Here is a 26203-nt window from a genome sequence, read left to right as displayed (position 1 = left end):
TTCAGTTAGCCACCAAAATATCTACCAATAGGATAAAGATCTTTATACTTGATACACTTACTGAGGCATAAGACCACAGCATGAAGCATTTGTCCTATTTTAGAAAGTCCTAAAATTACATCCCTCAAGTTAGCTGCTTCAAATTGGTCCACCAGCTCCACCCTCCAGTAAAGATCAAGGGATCATCCCAATATGCTCAGAAAGGGAAGCTATGGGTCAGCCTACGTTTTTTCAAATGTAAATATTTTCAATGCGATTTGACAGGATAGCATTTTGCCTCAAATGCATCAGTGGCTAAGAAGTGCATTGGAATAGCACCAATTCGGTGTACCTCATTCATGTGTCTTTTGTTTCCCCACATATATAGCAAATTTTGCTTAGTTTCAAAACTAAAGAAAAGTTTAAAAAGTAGTGTAATAAATACTCATATATACCTCACCCAGACTTAGCATCTTGTTAACATCTTACCACATTTGCACACACACACACTCTCTCTCTCCACACACACACACACACATTTTTTTCTGCACGGACATCCAGACACTTACCCCTAAATACTTTAGCACAAATCTCCCAAGAAAAAGGGCATTCTCCTACACATTCATAAGTTTTGTGGTACTTATTCACTAACCAAATTTCCTTATTACATCTTTTCCTGAAAACATTTCATGAGGAATTTTGAGTTTTCCTCTAGATGTACACAGTCAAATAATTTCTTTTTTCCTCCCTTTTCCAGAAAGCAACAATTACCTCCTTGCTTTGCATCCTTCACCAACTCAGTAAGGCCTTTGGGAGTCTTCCGGCCAGCGCTCATCTCTCCGCCTTTCCCTCCCCAGTCTATGCAGTTCCATGTTGGCAGTTCCCCAATTCTCTGTGGAATCAGAGCAGCCTTGTGAGAGCGCGTGCTCTCCCACCCTCCACACACTGCCTCGGGACAGGATGTTCCTTCTGCCTGGCATGCCTACCTGTTCAGCCTCACTCTTCATGCTTTCATCGCCCCTCTGGGGAGCTGCCTCCTCCTGGAAGCCTTCCGCCTGCCCTCATCCATCAGTCTCTGTCTGGACAGTGGCCTGGCCCCCACCAGAGCACTGGCCACACCACTTCTACGTCTCCTGGAAGACTGGGCGCCGTTCATCACTACATCTCCAGTGCCCAGAACACACACCCCCAGGGCCTCACACACAGCTGGTGCTACAAAAGAGGACTTCCATTTCTTCTTGGTCTTAAAGTAAAAAGAATAATCCAGGCTTAACCATTTCTTATTTAAATTATTCAGCTCTTGGATTTCCTGGACCATAGAAAGTTGCAAAGTCGCTTAAAGGGGAGCCTGTGCCTATGATGATTTGGCCTGACACAGGCAGAAGGAGAATGGGGTAAACCAGAGCCCTTAGGCCACACAGAATTTCCAAGTCCTTCCCCATGCTGGGTGTCTGTGTGAGGGCAACTTTAATGCCACCATTAACCTTCCAGTGGCCGCGCAAGCTAGCACATCAGGGGCCCACCCCAAACCCAGCTGATGCAAAGATCCTGCCCTCCATAAAGAGAGGCTGCTGCCCGGCAGCCCTGGACCCAAGTGGCAAGTCTTCCTCAGGCCTTGGGCTCTCTGCTCTTCAGAGAAATTGTTTTCAAATCAGCCTATTTCCACCCACCTCCCCTGTGTAGTCCAATAAGCAATCTGCACTCAGAAGACTGAAAGACTGTCTCGCAATTTCACATCAAAACCCGTTGTCCTTTCTCTTGACTCTTATTGCCAAAGTGGGCTCCTCCATCCTAACCACTTGACCATGCCCATATAATCACCTTCCTATTGCCCCATTGCTCTGAACCTCGCCTCTCTCACCTCTCGTCCCCTCTACTCAGATTCTGAGAGATTTACAACATCTGTCATCATGATTGGCTGCCTGTTTATTCCATTACTTGGCTTCACATAACTCTTATGATGTCATCTGGTCAAATTTTATGGGAAATTAAGCAAGAAATAAACATGTTTTAAAAACATATATTTATATACACATGCTCATTCATATATTTTTTAGCCAATATTTTTAAAAAATAGCTAGCCACTGTTCTTACTTTTTGTAACAGTTTCCAATCAGCCCAGATAGGAATTGAGAAAAAACTTAAAGAAGAACATTTTTGAACACTGAATATAAACTATTGAAATAAATGGTCATAGACAATACACTGGACCCCTGAAACACTTAACTATTAAAAATCAAGACACTTTTCAAAAAAAAAAAAAAATGAGTGGCCTGATCTTGAAAGTCTTTGCATATAAAAACTGAATCATTGAAAACATTATGCCAAGTCAAAGAAGCCAGACACAAAAGGACAAATACCCTATGATTCCACTCATATGAAGTACCTAGAATAGTCATATCCAGAGAGACAGGAAGTAGGAGGCGGTGTCAGGGGCTGGGGGAAGGAAGAATGGGGAGTTAGTGTTTAATGGGTGCAGAGTTTCAGTTCGGGAAGATAAAACATTCTGGCGATGGATGGTAGAGATAGTTGCACAACAATGTGAATGCATTTAATGCCACAGAACTGTACGCTTAAAATGGTTAAAATGTCAATTTTACGGTATGTGTTTTCACCTCTGAGTGGAGCACATTGTTTACACCCATGTTAAAATGAGGCTCCCAGAGCCTTGTGCTATTTAGCTAAGAAGTCCCCACACATCACTGATCAGAAATGTTTTTTTCCCCTTATCATCTAAAGTTATTTTTCTAAATTTTGTAACTTAGCAACTGCTGACAGAATATAGCTCCAGTCATTTCTTTCACTGTGTGTCATCATTCACCGTTTAAAAGCTAAACGGAAACTCATGCTAAGCCTCACCAAGGTGATGTGAGTAAGATGCAGGGAGAGAGCGTTCATCAATGATTGTCTTACATCTGGACGTCAGGCAGGCACCACTCTAGGGGACGCTTGAAGGAGAGACTCAAGGACAATAAAACTGTTTTCATTTCCTGAGTTCACTGACTGGAAATCTTCAGAATCAACTAAAATAATACCAAATTTAATGATCCTTCCAAAAATAATTTTAAGTGTTACTTTTTTTTGGGTGAGGAAGATTGGCCCTGAGCTAACATCTGTTGCTAACCTTCCTCTTTTTGCTGACGAAGATCAGCCCTGAGTCAACATCTGTGCCCATCCTCCTCTATTTTCTATGTGGGATGCCACCACAGCATGGCCTTGATGAGTGGTGCATAGGTCTGCGCCCGGGGTTCTGAACCTGTGAACCCCAGGCCACGGAAGTGGAGTACGAGAACTTAACCACTATGCCACCGGGCTGGCCCCTTTAAATATTACTTTTTATTATAAAGTTATACTTGATCATAAAGGAAATGTGTGAAATACAAATGATAGGGCCATTACCCCGAATCCTACCATCCTGACAAAAACATTGTTAGTATTTTAGCTGACTTCTTTCAGCTTGTTTTTTTAACCCACTCAAAAATCATATGAAGACCTATATCTTCTGTTTCTTATTTGGTATCATTTAGAAGAGAAAATAAAAACTTGGCATGAACTGCCCACTTCACAGAGAGTCCAAATTAAGCTAAGGGAGGAATTCATACCAAATTGCTTCTAAAAAATTACTTAATAATAAAAGGAGGACATTTCTTGAACACCGTGCTGGGCCCAGTACGAGGCTCCATCCCTGAAGTGGACTGTTTTGTCTCACCTGATTAACGACCGGAGGAGGCAGGTTCTCAACGCCTTCCCGCAGCTTTCAGGGTCCTGTGAGACGGACTGCCCCACTCCCTCAGGCAGAGCTCACCCCTGCCTCAGTCTTCGCTCCTGCTCTTCCCTCTGCCCGGATCACTCAGCCTCCACGGCCTCTCCGACGCCGTCTGGATCCCCACCTTTGCTCACAGACGGCCTCCTCAGAGAGGATGTCCTTGTCTACGGCTCCACCACTCACTAAGCCCTTATCCTGACTTGGTTTTTCTTCACAGCCCTTAGCAGGTCCCACCATCACAGCACATGTCTCTGCTTATTAGCTGACTGTCTGCCTCCTCCAGCAGATACAGTTACCACTGCAACTCCAGCACCAAGAGCCAGGCCCAGGGTCGCCACTCCACAAACACACATTACTAACTTAATGGTTTACAGACGAGGAGACCGAGAAACTGAGAGCTTAAGAACTCTCCCAAGGTCAAGAGCTATGAAGCAACAGAGCCAGTGTCTGACCCAGGCAGGGCCTGCAGCCCCCACAGTAGAGCCTTCATGTTCATTTCGAGAAGATCCAAATAGGTCTCACCTGGGATGAAGACTGTCCCCTTCACTAGATGCATGTGCTCATGTGGGAAGATCGTGGCACTCAGAAGAGCAAAAATGGGGGCTCTTTCTCTCACCTATAAGCCTGGGGCAAGTTTAACTTCTCTGAACTTCAGTCTCCTAAGGTACAAAATAGAGATAATGCCACCCAATCTCCCAGGCTCGAAATGAGGATCAAATGATAAACAGCAAAGAAGCAAACTTTGTCAACTGCCAAGAGTCACTGATGTGTACAAGATAACTTGGTTTTATATGGGAGAATGATCGGAAGGTACTGTGCTGCCACTTGCCTGTGATTTAGACATTTTGCTTGTTTTTGTTTTTTTTAAGGAACAAAGCATACAAGAGATTTGATGTGATAGTGTGCTGAGTCTGAGGAACTGAATTTTTATATTACCTTTTAAGTATTCATTTCCAGAAAGTCGTTAATAAATGAGGGAAAACATGGTCTTACAGGACATAATCTTTCAGCAATCCGAGAGTGATCTTAGCAGACTGAGAGCGTGAGGTGCACGGGGGAGGCACCCCGATGTGGTCCACTCAGTGATGAAGCCCAAGCGTCTCTAACAACGCCTAGCACAGAGCAGGTGCTGAATAAACATTTGCTGAATGTTGACAGACTCAGAGAATTAATAAGATAATTAGACAACTGTCTGAATATTCCGTGCTAAAAATATGACTCACTGAATATACACTGAACTATAAGCAGGAAAAATGCCTTTTCAACCCATAGACTTCTTCTCTTCATCACTCACTAAGTCCTGCGTAAGCCCTGAAGTGTGAACAGAGAGGGAAGTCTTCCCTAGCATGAGGAAGATATGCCTGATGAAAGCACCCAAAGAAAAAACTTCAATTCCTTTGTCTATCAATGCATCATCTGTCTCAAATCGGAAACTGACTCTAAACAAATATACGCAGTCATTCTTTCCATTTTCTGGGTCATCACACTAAGAGTGCATGTTGCCTCTCCATCCAGGCACTTCTGTCTCTCTGCCTTTCCTATGGGCACCCATGGAAATGATTCAATCCTTACTTATAGGATCTCCATAAAGATCAGAAAAACCACCATTCCCAACTTGCACTATGTAAAACTAAGATGTGGAAGGCTAAATGAGACTTCCATTCAGTGCATGCTACACTGCCTGGAAAAGTACTAAGAGTATTGTTTTCCCAACACAAGGATCCAAATTCACTTAATAACAGCCTTTAGAGGTATGCTATCTTAAGGGGATCATGTGCGGTACAAATAAATGTTAATTTTATGACTTTCAAATGGCTATGATTATAAGCTACCTTTACATTTTTAATATTATGAGTGAATTTATTGCTTAATATTTTTTATAACAAAAGGTCACATTTTCTTATATATAAGATATGGATCTTATTAGATATCCATTCTACAGAACTGGAGCAGTAAGGTACAAACATTATATTTTAATGAATATAAAAACATCAACCTTGGGCCGGCCCTGTGGCTTGGTGGTTAAGTGCGTGCTCTGCAATGCTGGTGGCCCGGGTTCGGATCCCGGGTGCGCATCAAGGCACCACTTCTCCGTCCATCCTGAGGCCGAGTCCCACATACAGCAACTAGAAGGAAGTGCAGCTATGACATACAACTATCTACTGGGGCTTTGGGGGGAAAAATAAAATAAATAAAATCTTTAAAAAAAAAAACAAAAAAAAAAACAAAAAAAAAACACATCAACCATTGTCAAACTGTGCAGGTGGTTTTTACATCATAAAACACTTCTTTTTTTTTTTTTTTAATTTTTTTTATTTATTTTTCCCCCAAAGCCCCAGCAGATAGTTGTATGTCATAGCTGCACATCCTTCCAGCTGCTGCATGTGGGACGCAGCCTCAGCATGGCCAGAGAAGCGGTGTGTCGGTGCGCGCCCAGGATCCGAACCCCGGGCCACCAGCAGCGGAGCCCACGCACTTGACCGCTACGCCACGGGTCCGGCCCAACACTTCTTAATCAATACTTCTTAGTCTACTCTGATAATTACATGTGTAGTGCAGTATATAAAGTGATGGAATACAACAGTGCTAACAGAATGTAGCACGTTATTATGTGGTTACTTATTGGGTTCTTGTGCTCAAAGTAGTAATCCTTATGATAAAGTTTAAAAAGTTCCCACTGTTAATGGAGATCAATTGATATGAAATGAACCACGCAGCTACCAATAAAAGAGAAACCACGTGTGGCATAGTTTCACCATCAAGAAAACTGTACGGTTCAGAGCTAGGTGCAAAGTATCTCCACTCTAACATAAATGTCAGCTTCAAATACAAACATTTAAATGGCATCTAGTATTTCTCTGGCCTAAATATGTATTTCCAGAGCCAACGTCACTCAGAATAGTTATCAAGTCAGCTCGTATAAAGCTCCAGACTGTATTTAAATTTTTTAAATGTGGCTAAAAATAACTCACACATGAAGACACAGAGAAATAACTCCTATACACTGGAGCATCGATTTCAAAAAAGAAGAGGTAAAATTTTTATTACAGTAAATTTAAAAGTTTCCATCGCTCACTGTCATAATTTTTAAATTTATCTTGATAGATTATTTTCTTATTAGAATCACAATAGTCCCACAAGGATTTTGGTCTAAATAATGAAAATCATGATGCTTTTTCAATAGATAGCAAATTTATGGGAAAGACGGAGAAAATCCCTAATGATCATGTTTTTTTTCCTTACTAATTTTAATAGCCCAGTGTTTGGAAAACATACAATCTGAAAGTGAAAGAAAATGACAAGTCATGTTTCTATGTTAATAGTTATAATACGAATACAGAAAATAGTAACAATACAAACTAAGAGTCCAAGGGAACAATTACACGCTGGAGCCAGAAGGGTCTAAGGGAAGGTCAGTAAAATTTTCCGGTAAAGGGCCAGACAGCAAATATCCGGCTTTGTGGCCCCAACAGCGTCTGCTGCAACTGCTCAGCTTGGCCGCTGCAGCTTGGAGCCAGCCGCTGGCAGTGTTTAACAAATGGGCGTGGACGTATGCCAATAAAACTTTGTTTCTGGACACTAAAATTTGAATTCCACGTGTCACAAAATATTACTATTCTTTTGGTTTTTTCCAAACATTTAAAAACATAAAAACCATTCTCAGCTTGCAAGCCACACAAACACTGGTGGCAGGCTGCATTTGGCCTACAGAACACGGTTTGCCAACCCCTGGTCTACGGCATCACAGAACCAGCCTACACATGTAAGACCAAACACAAAAACACATTCAAGAACAAATCCAATAATATTTTAAATAAAAGTTTAAAAAAAGTAACTCTCAAGGGCCAGCTCCGGTGGCCTAGTGGTTACGTTCGGCACGCTTCGCTTCCCGGGTTCATTTCCCGGGTGCAGACCTACACTCCTGGTTGGTGGCTATGCTGTGGCAGCAGTCCACTTATAAAATAGAGGAAGACTGGCAACAGATGTTAGCTCAGGGAAAATCTTCCTCAAGCAAAAAGAGGAAGACTGGTGGCAGATGTTAGCTCAGGGCCAATCTTCCTTAGCAACAATAAAAAAAAAAATTAACCCTCAGAAAGCTATGGTTGTATCTGATTTTGCCACCCCTTTACCCTGAGAAATTCATAAAACTAGTTTCTATTTTAGCGTAAGATGGCTAGCTTTAGAATTTGTTTTTGAAAGGAATAAATCATGTTACACATATTAATGGAAAGGAGGAAGAGAAACTAAACAGTATTTAAAACTCACAGCTGTATGTACATAGAGGAAACAGTGTTAAAATCTATACCTCAGGATACTACTAGATGCAAGTTTATAAGATGATATTTCCTTACTTCTAGCAATGATATTTCATGGAGAATTTAACTTCTTACATTAGGCAGATCGGTGAGCTGGGCACAAGTCCAGATCCTTTATAACATATTGGGCTCACGGTAAGAAAACTGCTCTTAGAACACTTCTGGTCTACATCACACTTAATCATATATAGTTTTAGATTGTTCACTAATTGTATTTTTGTAACTTTCTTTCCCAAGTAGATAAATTCCTAAAGAGAAAGAATCATTTCCTATAGTCCTTCATCTGCCACAGTAATCAGCATCATGATTAGCATACCCTAGGGCTCAAAGAAATTTCTTTAATTACTAAAGTTTGTTTAATGAACACTAGGAAAAAAAAAAAAAAAAGACAGTATTTGCAGTTTTGTATTATGGCCAAAAATTTGATCTGATGGAACAACTATCAATTTTCAGAAATCTCATCTGGACCCATGCCCATAGGCCTAATCAGAGGAGAGAGGAACCAGACTTTCCCCAATGCCCCCCAGACCTGCAGACCCTCTCAAACCACCCACATGTCCCAACAGGGACTTGGACCCTGTTTGGGGGTGGGGTTGAGGGCACACCTTTTATAATTATCAGAAACCAGATGGAACTGAAGTGCTGGAAGATAAAACACTCAGAGATTTTACGTTACAAAGGCCTGTTATTAATATTAAATAGGCTAATAAATATTCTATTAGTCAACAGAAGTAGAATAAATTCAAATAGAACATTTAAATGCCCCCACTTCATTCTTCCAAAGGCAGAAATGTCCTCAAATGGCAGATATTTTGCAAGGCGGCTTCCCCTTTGTTCCTTCAATTACCCAACTGATTGTTCCAGGATACAAGTGGTCTTTGATCTTTATTGCCATTTTTGTAATGGCCTCTGCTAGGAACCCATCCTTTCTATATTTAAAATTTGGACAACTTGGTCTGAGATGGTATTATGGGACATCAGAAAGAAGAAAAAAACAAGACAATGACAAGAAGTGATCCCATTCCCCTCCTTTATGGAGGGAGGTGGGTCATCGCGTGACAAAAATTGAATCAGTGGAGGCTGAAGAAGATACTGCAATATTGGGGCTCCTCTGTAAAAGTCAATTCCTCCAAGTCAGCCTTCAAACTAAAGGACCACAGTAATAAAATTTACTACCTAATGTGAAAAATTACAAATTTTTCACCAAATTAGAAGATAATAAAGAAAACCTGAGTGCACTCTTGTGGCGAAATCTCCCAGGACTAAATCCAAGTGCCCTCCAACTACCACAGCCTCAGCCATCCCCAGCCTCTCTGGACACAGGCTGGATCCTCGAGAGAGAAGAGGTGATGACCAAAAGGCCCACAGGGTGAGAAGCCTGTTTGAGAAGCGACAGCTCTATATGCAGAGCGCTATCCTCTCCTCTGCCCCCATCCCCATCAAGGACAAGAATGAAAGCAGGAAGTGGAATTTGGAAAAACAACTGAAGTACCACTGATTCAAACACAAGTAATATTCAAAAGCACACACGTACATTACAAGAGAAAAAGAGAGACAGAAAAGGAGAATGTCAGTTGTAGGGAAATAAACAAGAGCTAGTGAGGTTTTGAAGTCCAGTAAAGGCATGGTGCTAAGGAGCTCAATGTTCCCTCCTTTGAAGTTAAAAGGAGTGAAATGTGAGAAGGAGAGGGCAAGAATGTGGTGGGCATCATAACTGTTAAAGCTTAGTTAAGAACAACACTAAACGCTATTTCATGTTTAAAAGCTACCTTTATGAGACTACTTACTAAATGTAATTATTGCTAGGTTTAGGTGCATTAGCGAGGAAGTGTACGGTCATTAAAAAGTACAAAAAATGTGTTTTATCTGAAATCCAGATCAGAGTAGCATGTTTTAAAGTTTGAATCCCGAATGGGGCACACTCACCACTCCATTTGTAAAATGAATGTGTAAATCTAAAATTTTAAAGGGATGTCCAACACCACAGTCTGAAAAGAGATCAAGCTCCAATGTGATTACAGTTCACTAGTCACGATCTTCCCACTCGTCCTTCCAAATGAGAGGTAGAATTCTCACTGGTGTTCAGTCTTTCACTCATCAGAAAATTTACTAAGCACTTCCACAGTGGAAAAAGTATCCACGTGTATCCAGCATCACCATTTGATCTTCAGAATGCTTTCAAGATCACTGGCATCCTCCGAGATCTCCAGGTGCCAAGTGAGACTGACAAAGTTTAAGTGACCTCCCAAGGTCTCTTATTTGTGATGGAGATGTTGTTATTTGGATTCTTCAGCTAGAGCTCCATCCACTAGATACATTTGCCATCAATCTATTTCCCACATCTGCTGCTTGAGAAGGGATCAACTGGGTGATGCCCATTAATCTAGCTCAGGTGATCCAAAGATAAAGGAAGTAAACTTCAATTAGACTTTAAAGGAGAGATACAAAGGTTAACTCTTTGCAATTGGTCCTCTTAATTGTACCATCCTCGCTAGCTAATTGGCCTTTGACTGACACAAAAACCAACACCCTCACTCATTCAACCAATGCCCAGTGAACATTTGCTGTGATTACCACCCCTGTGCACCTTTGATTTTAAAAAGAAAACTTAAAACTAAAGGCAAACCTGATGGCATCCATGGATCAGAAGTTGGCTTGGCCAAGGTGTTCACCTGTTCCCAATTGAAGTCATCCTCTTCAGCTTGACTATATCCACACATGCTATATGGCTCGTCAAAGAGGCAACCACCTGAAATGTAAAAGAATGAAAAGTAATGTAAAGAACAACCAGACTATGGAATAAGCTATGATGATTGCAGGTGACCGTAAACCTACTTGATGCAAAACTAAATCTGATTTGACCTTTGTGCTCAGGGACTGGGGACCTTGACCTATTGTACCCTTGCTGAGTGCGAGCTGAGTATTAACCACGCCTTAACAGTACTGCTGTATTCTATTGTTCCCCCAAAAGAACCCAACATTTGTATAATCTAATTGAACGTAAAACCTAAGCAAATTTATAATTCATATTTTCCAGATTTATATAATTTTGGAATAATTGCTCTTGTGTTCAATGTAAGTGTTCAACATGTTTTCAATAGAAAAAGCATTGTAATTTGTCCAAAAAATTAAAAGAGAAATGCTTTCACCACAGCACCAGCACAGCAGGGGCAAACATGCAGTAGAGACCACGGACATAGCTTGCAAAACATTTTTCTCAGGATTATTCTAAATCTAACACAGAAACAGATTTCACTTTAATACTTTGGAGATCTGGGGTCTCAAAATTAAAAGAGATTATAAATTTGCTTATAGTCCACACAAATTTTAAAACCAAGAATAAATTCAAAACTAAACATATGGTAAACATCTGCTTAATTTTAGTGCTAGAAATGAAGCTACTTAAATAAAAAAAAACAGAATAATAGAAAATGCTGTATACAGAAAGCAATTCAGCTGTTTCAGCATCCTGGGGCACATTGATGATTTTCAGTCCCCCCCCATATCCTTTTAAATGTTTCCTGTTACTTTGAATTATTGTAGTATCAAATCTTTTCCCCAATGTTTCACATTGCAAAAGTGAGTGATTACACTGATCATCTTAATTATTATGAAAATTCTACTGTCCATTATATGCTATTAATATTATTAATTAAAAAGATTAATTATAATCACTGCCAATGACAGGAATTAAGGGTCTGGGCAGGAAAACACAAAAATAAGAATATTATTACACTATGTCTGTAATGTATGCGCTGGTGGCAAGAAAATAAAAACAGCAATTTTACAAACTCAGAGGTAAAACAGATGTTAGAGGTCACCTGGCCCAACTCCCATCCAAATGTTTACGTCAATTCTACAGTCTTCTAGACAGACAGCTTCTGAACAGGTGAGGCACTCAGAATTTAAAAAAGCATCCCCACCATGTAGACAATTCCTCCTTAAAAAGGCCCAAACCCTGCTTCTTAAAATGTATACTATTTATCTTAGCTCTATCAATGAAGACATAGTAAAAAAAATCTCGGTTCTTACACAGGAAAGTTGATTATCTGAAAAGAGCTGTCATGTTCTAAGTCTTCACTTCTCGAGGCAAAACATGCTTTGCTCCTCTTACTTCCTCCTACCAGAAGGTTTCAGACTTTCACCATACTGGCAGGTGTCCTCTGAACACTCTCAGGTTTATCAGCACTCTCCAAAAGAATGACTCCCAGGCCGGTAGCCAGAATTCAACTGGCTACTTCCCTTGACCTCGTGCTCTTTCAACAGTCTGGGCAGAGTGCTGGTCCATTCTGAGCTTCTGCGAGCCTGAAAGCCCATATGTCTTTTTCATACCACTGCCGTTGAGCCATTTCTCCTGTCTTGTAATAAGGTGAGTGACTTTCTGAATTTAAACACAGGACTGTACATTTATCCTTACTAAAGCCCATCTCATCGTTTTCAGGGCATCACCCCAGCCTGTTGGGAGCTGTTGGAGTCCTGATTTTGTCATTTGGGTATTAGTTATCCCACCCAGATCTGGGTTATCTGCAAATTTGATAAGGATGCTTTCTATGTCTGCCTCCAAATTGCTGATAAAATGTTAAACAGAGCAGAGACGAGGGACCTCAGACCATTTTAAAACATCTCTCTCAGCTTTCTAGCTTTGTCTTAGTCATTTGCTCCAGACAGGATGATGAAATTAGTGGCCCTGGACATTGTCTTCTGTAACAATTTTAACAGAACTGGTCAATTAAACATTCTACTGGGAACAGAAAACTCATTACAAAGACACAACATGAACTCAATATTTCACCTTGACAATAACTGGTAATATATACTTCCTTCTTACTCAGCTTTAACAAGTTCAGATACAAAGTGGATTTGTTTAAGTCATATAATACTAACAACTTTCCAAAGTAGGGTAAGAAATGTTAGAAAACCATGCAAACATTTATGAGAAATATTTTCCCTTGGTTGCCAATCCTAATTTTGACGTAGAAAATAGCTTCAGTATTGTAGGAATAAGCCCAAAGAGCAGCATCACTAATAATATTCAAAAAGAAAGAAATAACCATGAATTTTGACAGAAAAGAGACCTCCAATGGAAACACAAATAGCATTTTGATGAAAGGCCTGCAGTGCAATCTTCAACAGTGAGAAACAGCTACAGGCATCCACAAACAACTCAAGGCTGGTTAAAGATCTGGTTTACGTTGGGAACAACTGTTGGCACTGAAGATACAGGCAAATATAAAGGCAATAGCATGCCCAGCTGACAGCAAAATCCGAAGACTAATACAACGCAGGCGCAAGGATATAATTTCCCCATTACATAAAGCTGTTTTTATCACTTGAAAAGAAACATAAAAAGTATGATATGGTTCTTTCTAGACCAATGTATGATTATCAAACCTCTGGAAAATGGGATCGACTATGAATTTCCTATTGCACAAAGACATATTCCCCTGCATACCAATTTTCAGATCCACTACTGGCTTTCATCCAACAGATGCGAGGCCCTAAGAATAGCAAAGGTGGTTTACTGAGCTAAAATGAGATGAGATTAAGGTAAATGACATTGGAATTGATATAACCAATTAAACAGAGAACAATTAAGCGTTTAGGTTTCAAGGCAGCTTTGTGTAGAGGTGAAGAGAACAAGTGCCGGAGGCAAATGTCTGGCACATCCCCATTCCTGCCCTGCTAGCTTTGTGACTGTAGACAAATCACTTAGCCTTTCTGAACCCAGTTTATTTACCTATAAAATGGAGATAACATGTACCTCACATGGTATTTCTGACCATTCAATTAGGTAGCAAATATAAAGTTAGTGTAACATGTGTTAGGCATATCAACCAGTTATCAGTTACTATTATTAGTTCTTAAACCCTTCTTACCATATATACCTCATACAACAATTACTCTCAGGAGTTCATTTCATTGCAAATAGTTGGAATATATAATTGGAAACTAAAAAGTGTACTTCATAGGAAGGTGAAGAGTTGTGAACATTCACGCAGACACACTCCTGCTGGCTCCTCTGCGGCGCATGTAGGAGCAAAGAACAGAGGCCTGGCTAGGTTTTTCAAGTGAATGCTTTGGGGCCAATGAAAAATATGATAAGGAAGCAAAGTTCCCTAAAACAGTGAAATGAAGCATTTCCAAAAATAAGTCTCCTGGATTTTCAGAATAACAGTTTGCCATCATATACAGGAATGTGGTCAGTAACAGACTTGCCAAGGGTCCTCCAGAATTGTCGTACATGGACCAACACCCAATGGCTCATGGTTGGACTATATTCTTCCATCAAAATCAAAGTAAACTACTTCTCTTTTGTGGAGGGGAATCAGGACTAAACCAAAAGTCATATACAAGGTGGAGGAAAGGCGATACAAGCTGGGTGGGGTAGTAGTCTGCATGATTCATATTCTCTTTCTCTCACAAGCACACTCATACATGCGTGCGTGCCCACATGCCTCCATCATACCTTAAGAAAGGGCTTTTCCTTAGCAACTCCAAATACAACACAGATGTGTTGGATGAATAATGAGTTATTATGCAAAAGAAGTGTCAATAGACGTCCAATACTCAGGTCATCAATAACAACGATGATGATTTCTCTATAACAATGACGTCTGCATGGCCTACTCCAGGACATGCAATGCAAAACCAGAACATAAAAATTAAACTAACAAAATCAAAGAATAGTAAAAGTTAAAAGGCAAGGAAAGTAGAGCAAAGAAAAAATTAAGAATGACACCAGGAACATGGCTGGGACACCACCATCACCACCAAGTAACAAAAAATGTCACTAGGTTCATTTACTGGAAGTAAGCCACAAACTTCACTTTGAGCTTTGGGGTAGCCAGTGCAAAGAGGAAAATATGATTGATTACATAATTCACAATATCTATGAGATAATAATATCAATACTAAAACTAATAATAGGGGCTAACATTTACTGAACACGTTTAATCCTCATGCCTACCCTAGGTGGTAGATACAGAACCTGAGGCACAGAAGGTTACACAGCGTGCACCGGGTCTCAAAGCTGGAAGGTCATGAAGCAGAGATTTGAATCCAGGCATCCTGTCTTGAGAGCCCACATTCTTAATAGCACGTGATAGTATCTCCAAGCCGAAAACCCAAAAGAAATACGACTACTCCTAATCCTAAATCCAGACAGAACTATCTTCCCAGGGCCCTGGTAAGAAGCAATCAATTTAAGTTAATGAAAAGAGTTCTCAACAGCACCCACCAGCACAGAGCAATGGGTTTTAGAGTCTATTCAGTAACGTCATGACAGCATGTCCTCAAACTTCAATTCAATAAACTTGATTTTGTGGGAGCTTGGTGCATTCTAGGATTAAAGCTGTAATAGCCCTTAAAATGATCTTTATGAATATTTTTTCTCTCAACAAAGTCTTACTGGGCTGCCATAAGTTTGTGTATTTACTCCCCAACTAGAAATTGCAACTAGTCTGTGCTATTACTGAAGTGTAGAGCCACATGCTTTAGAAATCAGATAAAAAGGCGTTAGGCCTGATATGTTTTCATGAGAACTGCCGAGTTTAAAAAGAACAGGTGTCTGAAAGCCTACAGGCAGGGTAGGAATTCTACTCTAAAGTAATTCTGATTATAACTCTATCTTAGTCATCTTGGTATTCCCTAGAGCTGGTACATGGTAGGCACCCAATAAATGCTTTTTAGAAAAATGGATAACGAATTCCCCAAAATTCTATGCAGAATTTGGCTGCAATAATTTTGCCTGGAAATTTTTAAAAGAAGTGTAATGTAATATCCACCTAAACAATGAAAACAATCTCAATATAGCCCCACAAAACACCCAGCCCTGTCCTGGTGTATTCCAAGATGAACCAGCTACAAATGTGACTAAACCACTGAACAAGTTCATTTTTTATTATGGTTGAAAACGATAAGCTGCTTAAATGCTAATGAAGTCTCCACAAATTATGGTTTTTGCTTCAGAAAAGTTGAATTTTTTTTTTTCTGCCAATAACTAGATAGCAAGGCTAGTTGTCTATAAAGGTCATTCTTGATTTATGAAAATAAAATATTGTCATTTTCATATTGGAGGGAATTTATCTTTCTTCTTTCTTTGGAGTAGCAGAAAATTATTCAGTAGATCCAAGAATAGTTTGACATCATTAAGATAGAAGCTATAAAGGAGAGGATGGTCCACTGTTTCCCCAAAGGAAACATTATAAGATCTTTTACATAACCAATCTATATCCTACTGAAGCTTCAGGTCTGAAGAGCAAAGGAAAACAAACTGACAAGGATTAGAGCCCACCATTTAGAGCAGTATTTAAAAACAATTTTTTTTATTATGATCCACAGTTATGACACCTTGACCCAACACACATATATGTACATTTTACAAACAAAATTTATCTGTACTGAGATACTCTGCTATTTTTCATTTCTGTTCTATTTGATTTTGTAAAGGCAAGTCTAGATCCACTAAACTGACTTCAGGATCCTTCCAGGGTTGCTACCTGTAGTCTTTAAGGTTTGGGAATGAGAATCATTACTTGCGACTGTTTATTGATCTTGACGTTATTAATCAACACTACTATGTGAGAGCCCTACTAAAGCAGTCAGAGTGCAAAGTGTGATCTACAAAGTTCTCTGGCATTAACAGCTACCACTTCCTGAACATCCGCCATGCGCCAGCCAGATTCTGCTAAACGCAATACATATAGTTTTATTTCATTTACTCCTCACAACCAGTATAAGACTTTTGTCTCAATATGTCTGATTCAAAGAACTCGTTACATAACAAAACCATGCACATGTTTACATGTATTATTTAATCTTGAAAACCCCAAAGGCAAGCATCGATGTCCTTTGCGCCAATTATCAACATACTACTTCTCAGCTCTAAATTCACCTTTCATAGCTTACTCTGCAAAAATGTATCCAGGCCCTTTCCCTACGTTTCCTGTCCCAGTAGGCAAGATGTTAAGCTTTGTCAGTAGAGGGTTCGGGGGAGGCACTGTGGGAGGAAGGGGGAGGCTTGCAGGGCTTCCTTGAAGGCTCGTCAGCACACGGGGCTTTTCCAGCACCAGGCCCGCAGCAGGGGCCTTTCCAGTGCGCAGCTCCTCTGGTGCAAGGTGGCCAGCAGGGCCCAGCAGACAGCAGCTTGCCCCAGCGCTCTCTCTGTGGTTCTGTAGCAGAGCGCCCCCAGAGGGACGCCTCCCCATGAGCAGCTTTCCCTGCTACTCACGGACACATTTCCTCCACATTCTATCCATGTGGCCTCACAGCGACTTCCCTATCATCCACTGAGCCCTGGATCTCAGCTCTAGAAGGATCCTTGGAGCACTATTTCTGCCCTGGAGCAGTGACTGCTCCTCATTTATTCTTAGAGTTCTGCTTTTCCTTTATTCTTAGAGCTCTCTTTACTTTGTACTAGCCAATATCTTATATTACAATCTACTGTTACAGTTAATTTTTCTTTATATTAAACTCTCCCTATTCAAATTACTGTGTGGTTTCTGTCTCCTGGTCAGATCTGGAACGACACATCCCTATTTTTACAAAGGGCAGTTTGGAGTGGTCAAACATCTCGCCCAAAGTCACACCGAGTTCCGTGTAGGACTAGCAGTTCAACCGAGGTCTGAAGCCAACGTTCATACTCTTTCCAGTCTGCACATTTTCGCCCTTAACGCACCTCTATGAAGTAAGTAAACAACAAGGTATAATATTTTTATGCTGATTGTTACATGAATTGCATTGCAAATGAGCTCCTGAAAGTGCTGTTTCTGGGAAGCCAGGGGAGGACAATCAAATGTTAATTTCATAAACTTATTTGTAAGATACATACATACTTTGAATTGTTCTGCCTTTAACAGGTTAAATTGACATATATTGTAGGAATCGTTCTTCTTGTTATAATTACAGTCCATTTAAAGTTATTTTGTAAAAAGACAGTAATACTCCTTGAGGAGATTTCTGGAACACTTTTCTCATTTGTTCTAAATACAGAATGACCCCATTTAAGGCAGCCTTTTAAATGCATAAAGTATTAAATGGGTCTCTCGATGGAGAGGGAAGATCAAAAACTAGTGCTCAAGTATCCCTCAAAAGAACTAATGTTATATGTTCTATTTTCCTAAAATAGGTATAATCTCAGGTGGTGCTATCCACTTATTTCAAATTTAAAAATGTGAGATCAATGACTATAAACTACATATTTCAAAGGATAAACAGAAAGTGAGCTATAATATACATAATTGTTTTGAATTAATAAAACAAGCCTTCACCAACACAGCACAACCACTGCTTTCTCCTTGTAAATCAATCCCAGGGACGTCCCCACTGAACTGCCTGCCAAACAATGAGCGCACATAACGCGTCTTCACCTTGGAGTGCCCACTGACGGTTAGTGAACCAGACGCCAAGCGCTACAGAAATGCCCTTCCACACAGTTTAATCTGGCGAGCAGGTTTACACATGGCACAGGCATGTAAACGGCTAACGCTACGATCTATTGTAAAAAGTGCTATTTGCTGATGGATATATTTTATATGATTCAAAGGAAATGAGTTGTCTTGTTCTTAAAGTTTCTATGGCTTATCATATTTAACTGCATATTTCATTTCATATCAATCTATTGATTCCTAATTTTTAAAAAGGCCTGAGTGCAACAACTATGTATTTTTCTTACTGATCTTAAAATCTGTTTTTTTTAAATGAGTAATGGTGTTATTTCTATTCCCAAATATTACATAGATGCAGCCAAATCATTCGGACTTGACCGTCTCAGTTTTCCATATACAAACAAGTACCTCATCGAGTTGCTACAGGATTTAATTAAACCACTCATACGAATTCCCTGTAAATTGGAATCTACCTGAATATAACTCTACTTTTATCCTCAACACCAATGTTAAAAACTAGAGTGTGAAAAATAGTTGTTTCCCTCTAACACAGCAACAGGAGTGAGAAAGGAAAACAGAATGATGGAACATCTGTTAAGAACCGTCCAGCGGAGGAGATGAGCAAATCTAGATCAGCACCTATCACCTCATCTCCAGAGTCGCCTGTGTCCGGAGTCCCACATTGGAGCAGTGGTTCTCAGCATGGGTCCCTAGACCAGCAGCAGCACCTGAGAACTTGCTAGAAATGCAAACTCTCAGGCCTCATCACCGACCTACTGAGTCAGAAACTCTGGGTGGGGTCCAGCCATCTGTGTTGTAACAAGCCAGACCTCCAGGTGATTCTGATGCACATTAATGTTGGGTAACTACTGTTCTAGACCGACCTATTTAACCAGAATCTTCTGCGAGCAGCCACAGGAAGCTGTGGTTTTAAAAAAGTTCGCAGAAAAAATCTAATTATTGACTCATTTTAGAACAGTGCTCTAGATGAGTAGTTTCAAACATTTTTAAGAAGGTATCTTACCAGTTTTTTAAAAAAGGCACAACCATTCTATGCTTACTTATTTATACATTATATAATGTAGTACTCTATATATGCAGATTTTTACAGACCCACATTTAATTGACCTTTTAAAGTACAAACTTGAAAATAAATATAAACCTAATTTCAAATATTTTCTTCCATACATTGATGGATAGTATTACATACCTCAAAGAGGGTAGAAAAAGCCTTTTGGAGATCAGCATGCTAAATAACTCTTTTTATCATAAATATCGCTCAGGTGAATAAGAGCAACAGAAGAACACTGCTTGATCAAAGTGTTGAATTCCATGCTCTAACTTCCTGCTAAGAAACCCCAGATCTGTAATTTTTCCAAGTGGAACTACTCAACAAGAAGAGATATCCTAGGTAGAAAACAATCCTGGTTGTTGGTCAGAGATACCCAGGAAATTAATAAAAAAACAGAATTTCATTTTATGCACAGTAGCGCCCCTGCCAGTTTAGTGTGATTTACAAATCCATCTCTTGATGATTTTATTAACGTAAAGTCGTTATCTGGGACAGCTGATAAAACAAGCTCCTGAATTCACCAATATGCAGTACAGCCAAGCCGTGTTATTCAGCTTGAAACAGCCAGCCAATTGCTTATTTTCACTGAATGCTGATTAACCTAACCCAATCAATGCATTTCCCTCAATGAACATTTTTTATACACACTACATTCATTGGGTAGAACCCAATTATAAGGAAAAAGTAAATATGATTTCCTATAGCCTCTTGACAAAAACATTCATTCCAATTTCCAATCATTAGGAGTATTTATTCTAAAACAAAAATTGCTAATTTATAAGATTGACTCAACTTAATTGGAATCCGAGACTCGGGATACATTAAGTCCTGGATCTGAACAGCTACCTATTCTATCTTTGGACAAGTCACAGACTGTGTCTTGTTCACTGTATGAAAAGGGGATACACAGTGCTCACATCATGGGTGCAATTAACATACCTGATTACAGCAATGAAAATCGGGAGGGGGTTATAAAAGAGCAGTCTTTCCTCTACTCCAGGAGCCTAACAATCATATGCCCCAATGAGCTAGAACTGAGCAATACGAACTGTTGCCCCCCACTCCCACCCATCAGTCACTTCATCCTTCACACCTTTCTTAGTGTGCACATCTCATTGGGTTCAGCATATTCTCATGTTTAAGAATCTGCTTTTTTTATAAAACATGGATCCAAAACCCAAGTCTCCTACCTAATTTGGTGCTTAAATGAGGAAAAAGCAATCTATTCCAATCAGGGGGCTGGTCAGTGGGGGAAGTGGCTCTTTTGGACTTATAGAGAAACAGTATGCTGGTTTTCAACCCAGAATCTCCCTAAAGGATTTTCAGGGGCAATTTTGGCCATAGCAAATCCCTGAGGATTTATGCCCTATAGAAGATATGACTCTTTTGTAATATTTATTACCTAACTCCCAGGGAAATGTTGAAGGTTGAACTTGGTGGTGAATGTGAAAGTGTATTCACTGTTACAAGACGACGAACATGAAAGAAAGCCACAACTATGTTTGGTGTATGCTGTCTGAAACAGGAAATTAAAGTGATAGGCATCTCTTCACAGATACTCTCTATTTTGGTTGATGGCACCACAAACCAAAGGCTCAAACCAAAACCCTGAGTCAACCACCTCTCTACCCAACAGTCTATTCCCCAAACGACTTCCTGAATGTTTCTCCTATCAGTCTCCTATTCCAACCACGCCACAATTTGAGTTTCAGCTCATGTGCCCACTGAACTTGACTCATCCTCTCACATCTAGACTCTGCCCTCTCCAGTATATCTCACACACTACCAGCAAGCTGACCTTTTATAAAACACACAGCTGAAAACGGTCTCTCCCTACTTAAAAATATTCATCAGCTCTTCATTGCCCATGGGATAATATTCAAATACTATCATGTGAGATATGAGGTTTTCCAGATTTGATACTTATCTACTTCTTTATCTTCATTTCTTGCTACCACTTCCCTTTCCAAGTATACTCTGGTAATCCCTGACTATCTGTAGATTTACCCCAATGATCATGCTGCCCACACAGCACACATCTGCTCACGCTGTCCCTGCACCCCTACCCCCGAGTCCGCCCGGCAGACTCCTGTCCACTGTTTAAATCCCATGCCGCCTCTCTTGGGTACCTGTTACTGATTCCTTTTCAGATAAAATCAATCACTCCTTCCTGTGTACCATCACTGCAAAATATATAGGTCTTCTAGATGTCCTCATCACCCCACACAGCAATATGGTTATGGGGCAGCACGTTTGTCTGTTCTACTGCACCATGAGCTCCTGGGGTCTGAACAATGTTCTCTTCACCTCTGTGTCCCCAGTCCTGGAAAGGTGCCTGCTACTCATTACATATCTGCTGGGTTTAACAAAATTTGGTGAAGTTTTTTGTAACAAAGGTAAGCAGAAAACCCCTTTACTGTTCTATCTTTATTAGAAACGAACACTGAAGAAAAAAATACTAATGGACTCTATTCACTAAACACTCTGGCCACACCAAGGGAAGATGAACTCCTGATTCTAGAGTTCCTGCCTTTTTGATACGACTCATGGCATCTCTTTTCCTCCCTCCTTCTCACTTATGTGCCAGGTATTACGTTGGGCACTGGGGAGGAAGGGGGAGTGGGTTAGAGGGAATATACAGAGGATGAAAAAGAAGCCCTTGTCCTCCAGGAAGACAACTTGGGGGACAGGAAGTAATTAAAAAAGGAGAAATATGAAAAATGCTGTGGGATCCAAGAGAAAGAACAAAAACTCACCTTGAACATCTCTTGTCCCTAAAGGGTCCAGATAAAAAGAAAACCAGACAGTCAGCAATGGGATGCGAGAATCTAAGATATCCATGGTCTATTATCCTAAGAATCTGCATAATAAGGCAGTTATTTGGCAAACCTCAGCATAAGTCAACAGAAAGCATACAGATTTTCTGTGTATCTATATATTATACTGGAACTCTGCTTTAAGGCCTCAGTCGGCTGTGTTTGATTTTATGCTCTGAACATAAAAAGAATGTTAATGATTACATATTATATATCTTTCAAATTTGTGAAACGTTCAAGTAGTGAATACTTATTCAATATCAAACTTCAATTCTCAGGCATAAAGAAAGTACACTTTGAAGAAAAATGATTCGTTATATAAATTTTTAAATTAGGAAGCTGGATTCCATGCAAAGATCTCCAATCTAAGAGCAATACTGACATAGCACAAAAATTGTGAATCAGCTTTCCCTCCAGTCATTTTACATGACCAACTAGTTGCTAAAATATAGGGAACTAAGAATATTAACCCTTCTCAAGGTCAATGCAGCTAGGGTGTTTTTCTTTTTTTAATTGAGTGTTTACTCAACATTCTGTTTACTTTTTTGGCAGGTATTATTTTGCCACTGACTAAAGGGAACAGGTGGTCTGAGGGAACAACTCTGGACCAGGAAGCAGACGGTCTGGGTCCCAGTCCTGCCCCTGCCTACGTGTGGCTTTGGGCAAGGCAGCCAGCCAGCAGTGTGGAGATACAATGCAAAGAGTAGAGATTTGCCACCACAAAGACCTGAAGTGAGTCCCAACCCTATCAACTTAAAAGCCTTCCTCATCTATTCATCTGTAAAGCCATCTATCTTCTAGAATGTTTTATATACTGTTTATGTTTATATATACACATATATATTATACTATCGATCGATCTATCTATCCATCCACCTACCTATCCACTTACCTATCCGTTGACCTAGTAAATAGGTAAACGTTGGCTCCCTTTCCTTTCTGGTCCCAGTGTTCTGATCTATATAAAATAGCACGGATGAACTAGATCATCGGTTTTTCAAACTGTGATCCAGAGAACCCTCAGATCCAAAGTGAACCCATTGCAGGCCTTACTAAAACCCTGTTTCAACCTCATATATTCAATGTTCATTTACTTTAAATGTTGGGGTTCCATGGGCAATAAAAGAATTGTACCATAAAAAGTCAATATTTAACAATATTTGACAACTTCAGATCTAGATGACCTCTAACGCAACATTTCCATTCTAAGATTATACATTCTATTATTTTTCTCTTTCTTCTCTTAAATACAATGCTTCTTTATCAGGAACATAATGGAGGTTAAAATGTGTTGGTATGTATCCAGGGGTATGGTTGAGGTGGGACTGATAATAATATAAAACTCTCAAATAAAATAATGTTAAATAATACAAATAAAACGATAGCCGAGCTCAATGTTGAAGAGAGAAGAGAAGGTTTAGGAAGAGGTAGTGATTGGAGGTAGAAGAAACTCTCCTGATATGAACATCTGTGTGAGGGCTGGCCAGGCTCCTGGCCTGGGAAGAGCAGAGAACAGTAAATTACAAGATCAAGCACCCTCTATGTTCAATCCTAGGTGGACTGGGACAGATTTGGGGTGATCATTCCTACCCAAGTCAACCCCCAAAAGATTACCCTGAAAAATATATCTGCTGAAAGGATCATTTGAGAACATACAGCAGGACTCTTCTCAACCCACCTGCTCCTCGGCATCTGCTCACTCATGACCAAATTATCTGAATCAGTTTACATTTTTCAATCTACAACAAAGAAGCTCAAAATCTAAAACCCAAACAAACACTATATGAAAATGGATCCATACAGCCAGTCCTCTAACCACATTCACTCCAAAAAAATTTATTTAGACCTATCACGTGCAGGCCCACACAAACAATCTCCAAGTACAAATAACCAGATATGAAGTATTTCTCATTTTGATAAAGATAACTTAGGGACATTAGACATAGGAAAAGTTGATGGGGAACAGGTTCGAAAAAGAAGATAATATCAAGGTCAGTGACTTCATAATATGCCTGGGACGAGCCCTATTTGCTTCAGAAACTATTCACTGGGATATTTTTAACATAAAGCCAGGAGAGTGGAGAGTTCTGCTTCTCATGAAACTTTTTGTTTTCATATGACTGAGTTATTATAAGAAACTGTGGCCCCTGGGATTAGTTAATCAAAGTGTCACCATATAGTTGGTTTTAATCATCTGAGTGTGTAATTTTACACTTGATTATATGTGGCCTGGATCTCTCTTTCTTATGAGATGCTCTTGTAAGCTTACTTGTTGGCCCTTGGCCATAATGGACACTTACCTTGGCCAATATCTAACCTATCACTAGGTACCTTATGAATCAAGAATAAATGCTTGAGGGCCAGCCCCGTGGCTTAGCAGTTAAGTACGGGCGTGCTCCGCTGCTGGCGGCCCGGGTTTGGATCCCGGGCACGCATCGACGCACCGCTTCTCTGGCCATGCTGAGGCCGCATCCCATATACAGCAACTAGAAGGATGTGCAGCTATGACATACAACTATCTACTGGGGCTTTGGGGGGAAAAAAAATTAAAAAAAAAAAAAGAATAAATGCTTGTGGATCAATCTAATGTTGACTGGGCTTAAGAAATAGTGACCCTTCATGGGGCCAGAAATTTGCCTAGAGGAAACTTCACAGACTGGCTTAATTTCTGTAATGTTTAAGCCAAGGATCAGATGCAGGACTTTGGGAGCCAAAGCCTCCTGCTAAGAACAAGGTTCTGTTACCACCAGAGGGCTCAGCCTCAGCCATTGCTGGAAAACACATCTCCGATCAGAGCCCTCCCCCTACATTTACAGCATCCCATCTGATTTTTCCAGTATAAACAATGTGCCCCCTTTTCCTTGGGTTTAGGAAAAAGAGAGGGAGCAGGCACCACTTTTCAGCAGTACACTTAACTGACATGACAGTTCTTGGACTGGAAGTAAAAACCAAGTTGCATCAATATCAATTTCTTCCTCCATAAATTTCCAAAAGATGTTTATCATAGAAATTCTGACCTGACCTTAGCCACAGGAGAGCAACATGTAGTCTGGTTACTAATAATTCTCAATAAAGACCTTCATTACACTAAACTTTTATATCTTTCTAGCTTCAAAACTAAAAGATAAAACCCAAGGGAAACTAGAAGATTTAATTAGGTCAGGCCAAAAAATTGTTTTTTTAAGAAAAACCTATTATAGGTAAATTGTTGAATCTCTAGATCCACCAAACATTGTTATCTCCTTTAAACATTGAGATATTAATGTTTGTATGAAATTTATGTTTATATAATATTTATATTAAATATAAATCCCGATTTACAAACTGGGTGGCAAGCCTACTTGTCCAATGTGTTTACAGTAGAGCTCCTGAAAACACCAACATTCCCTATGTCACAAAACATTCCTCTAAAGGTTACTATTCTCCAGGATTCCTGCCGTAGCACTGTTCTCATTCTGTTTTACTTGCTTTTCTTCTAGCTCAGTGATTCTTTTTTTTTTTTTTCCTTTTGTGAGGAAGATCAGCCCTGAGCTAACATCCATGCTAATCCTCCTCTTTTTGCTGAGGAAGACCTCAGCAAAAGGCTCTGAGCTAACATCCATTGCCAATCCTCCTCCTTTTTTTTTCCCCCAAAGCCCCAGTAGATAGTTGTATGTCATAGTTGCACATCCTTCTAGTTGCTGTATGTGGGACGCGGCCTCAGCATGGCCGGAGAAGCAGTGTGTCGGTGCGCGCCCGGGATCCGAACCCGGGCCGCCAGTAGCGGAGTGCACACACTTAACCGCTAAGCCACGGGGCCGGCGCAAGCTCAGTGATTCTTAAACTTTTGGGAATTTATGGATCCTTCTGAGAATCTGAATAGACCTATC

The 26203-nt window shown here is 40.1% G+C and overlaps 1 protein-coding gene across 2 annotated transcripts in view; it reads right to left on the bottom strand.

Annotated features, from left to right (window-relative positions):
* Nucleotides 1-26203, bottom strand: part of PTPRM (protein tyrosine phosphatase receptor type M) — a 771664-nt gene that overhangs the window by 574027 nt on the left and 171434 nt on the right. For both annotated transcript variants that reach the window (XM_087438889.1, XM_004421085.3), the window contains exon 2: nt 10688-10810. In XM_087438889.1, the coding sequence (XP_087295015.1) occupies nt 10688-10810 (123 nt within the window). The remainder of the gene's footprint in view (nt 1-10687; nt 10811-26203) is intronic.

The sequence above is a fragment of the Ceratotherium simum genome, chromosome 14 (genome assembly GCF_057802395.1).
Source record: "Ceratotherium simum simum isolate JZ-2026a chromosome 14, ASM5780239v1, whole genome shotgun sequence".
Taxonomy (NCBI): domain Eukaryota; kingdom Metazoa; phylum Chordata; class Mammalia; order Perissodactyla; family Rhinocerotidae; genus Ceratotherium; species Ceratotherium simum.
Note: the sequence above shows the minus strand (reverse complement) of the source record. Positions and strands in the feature narration are given on the sequence as shown.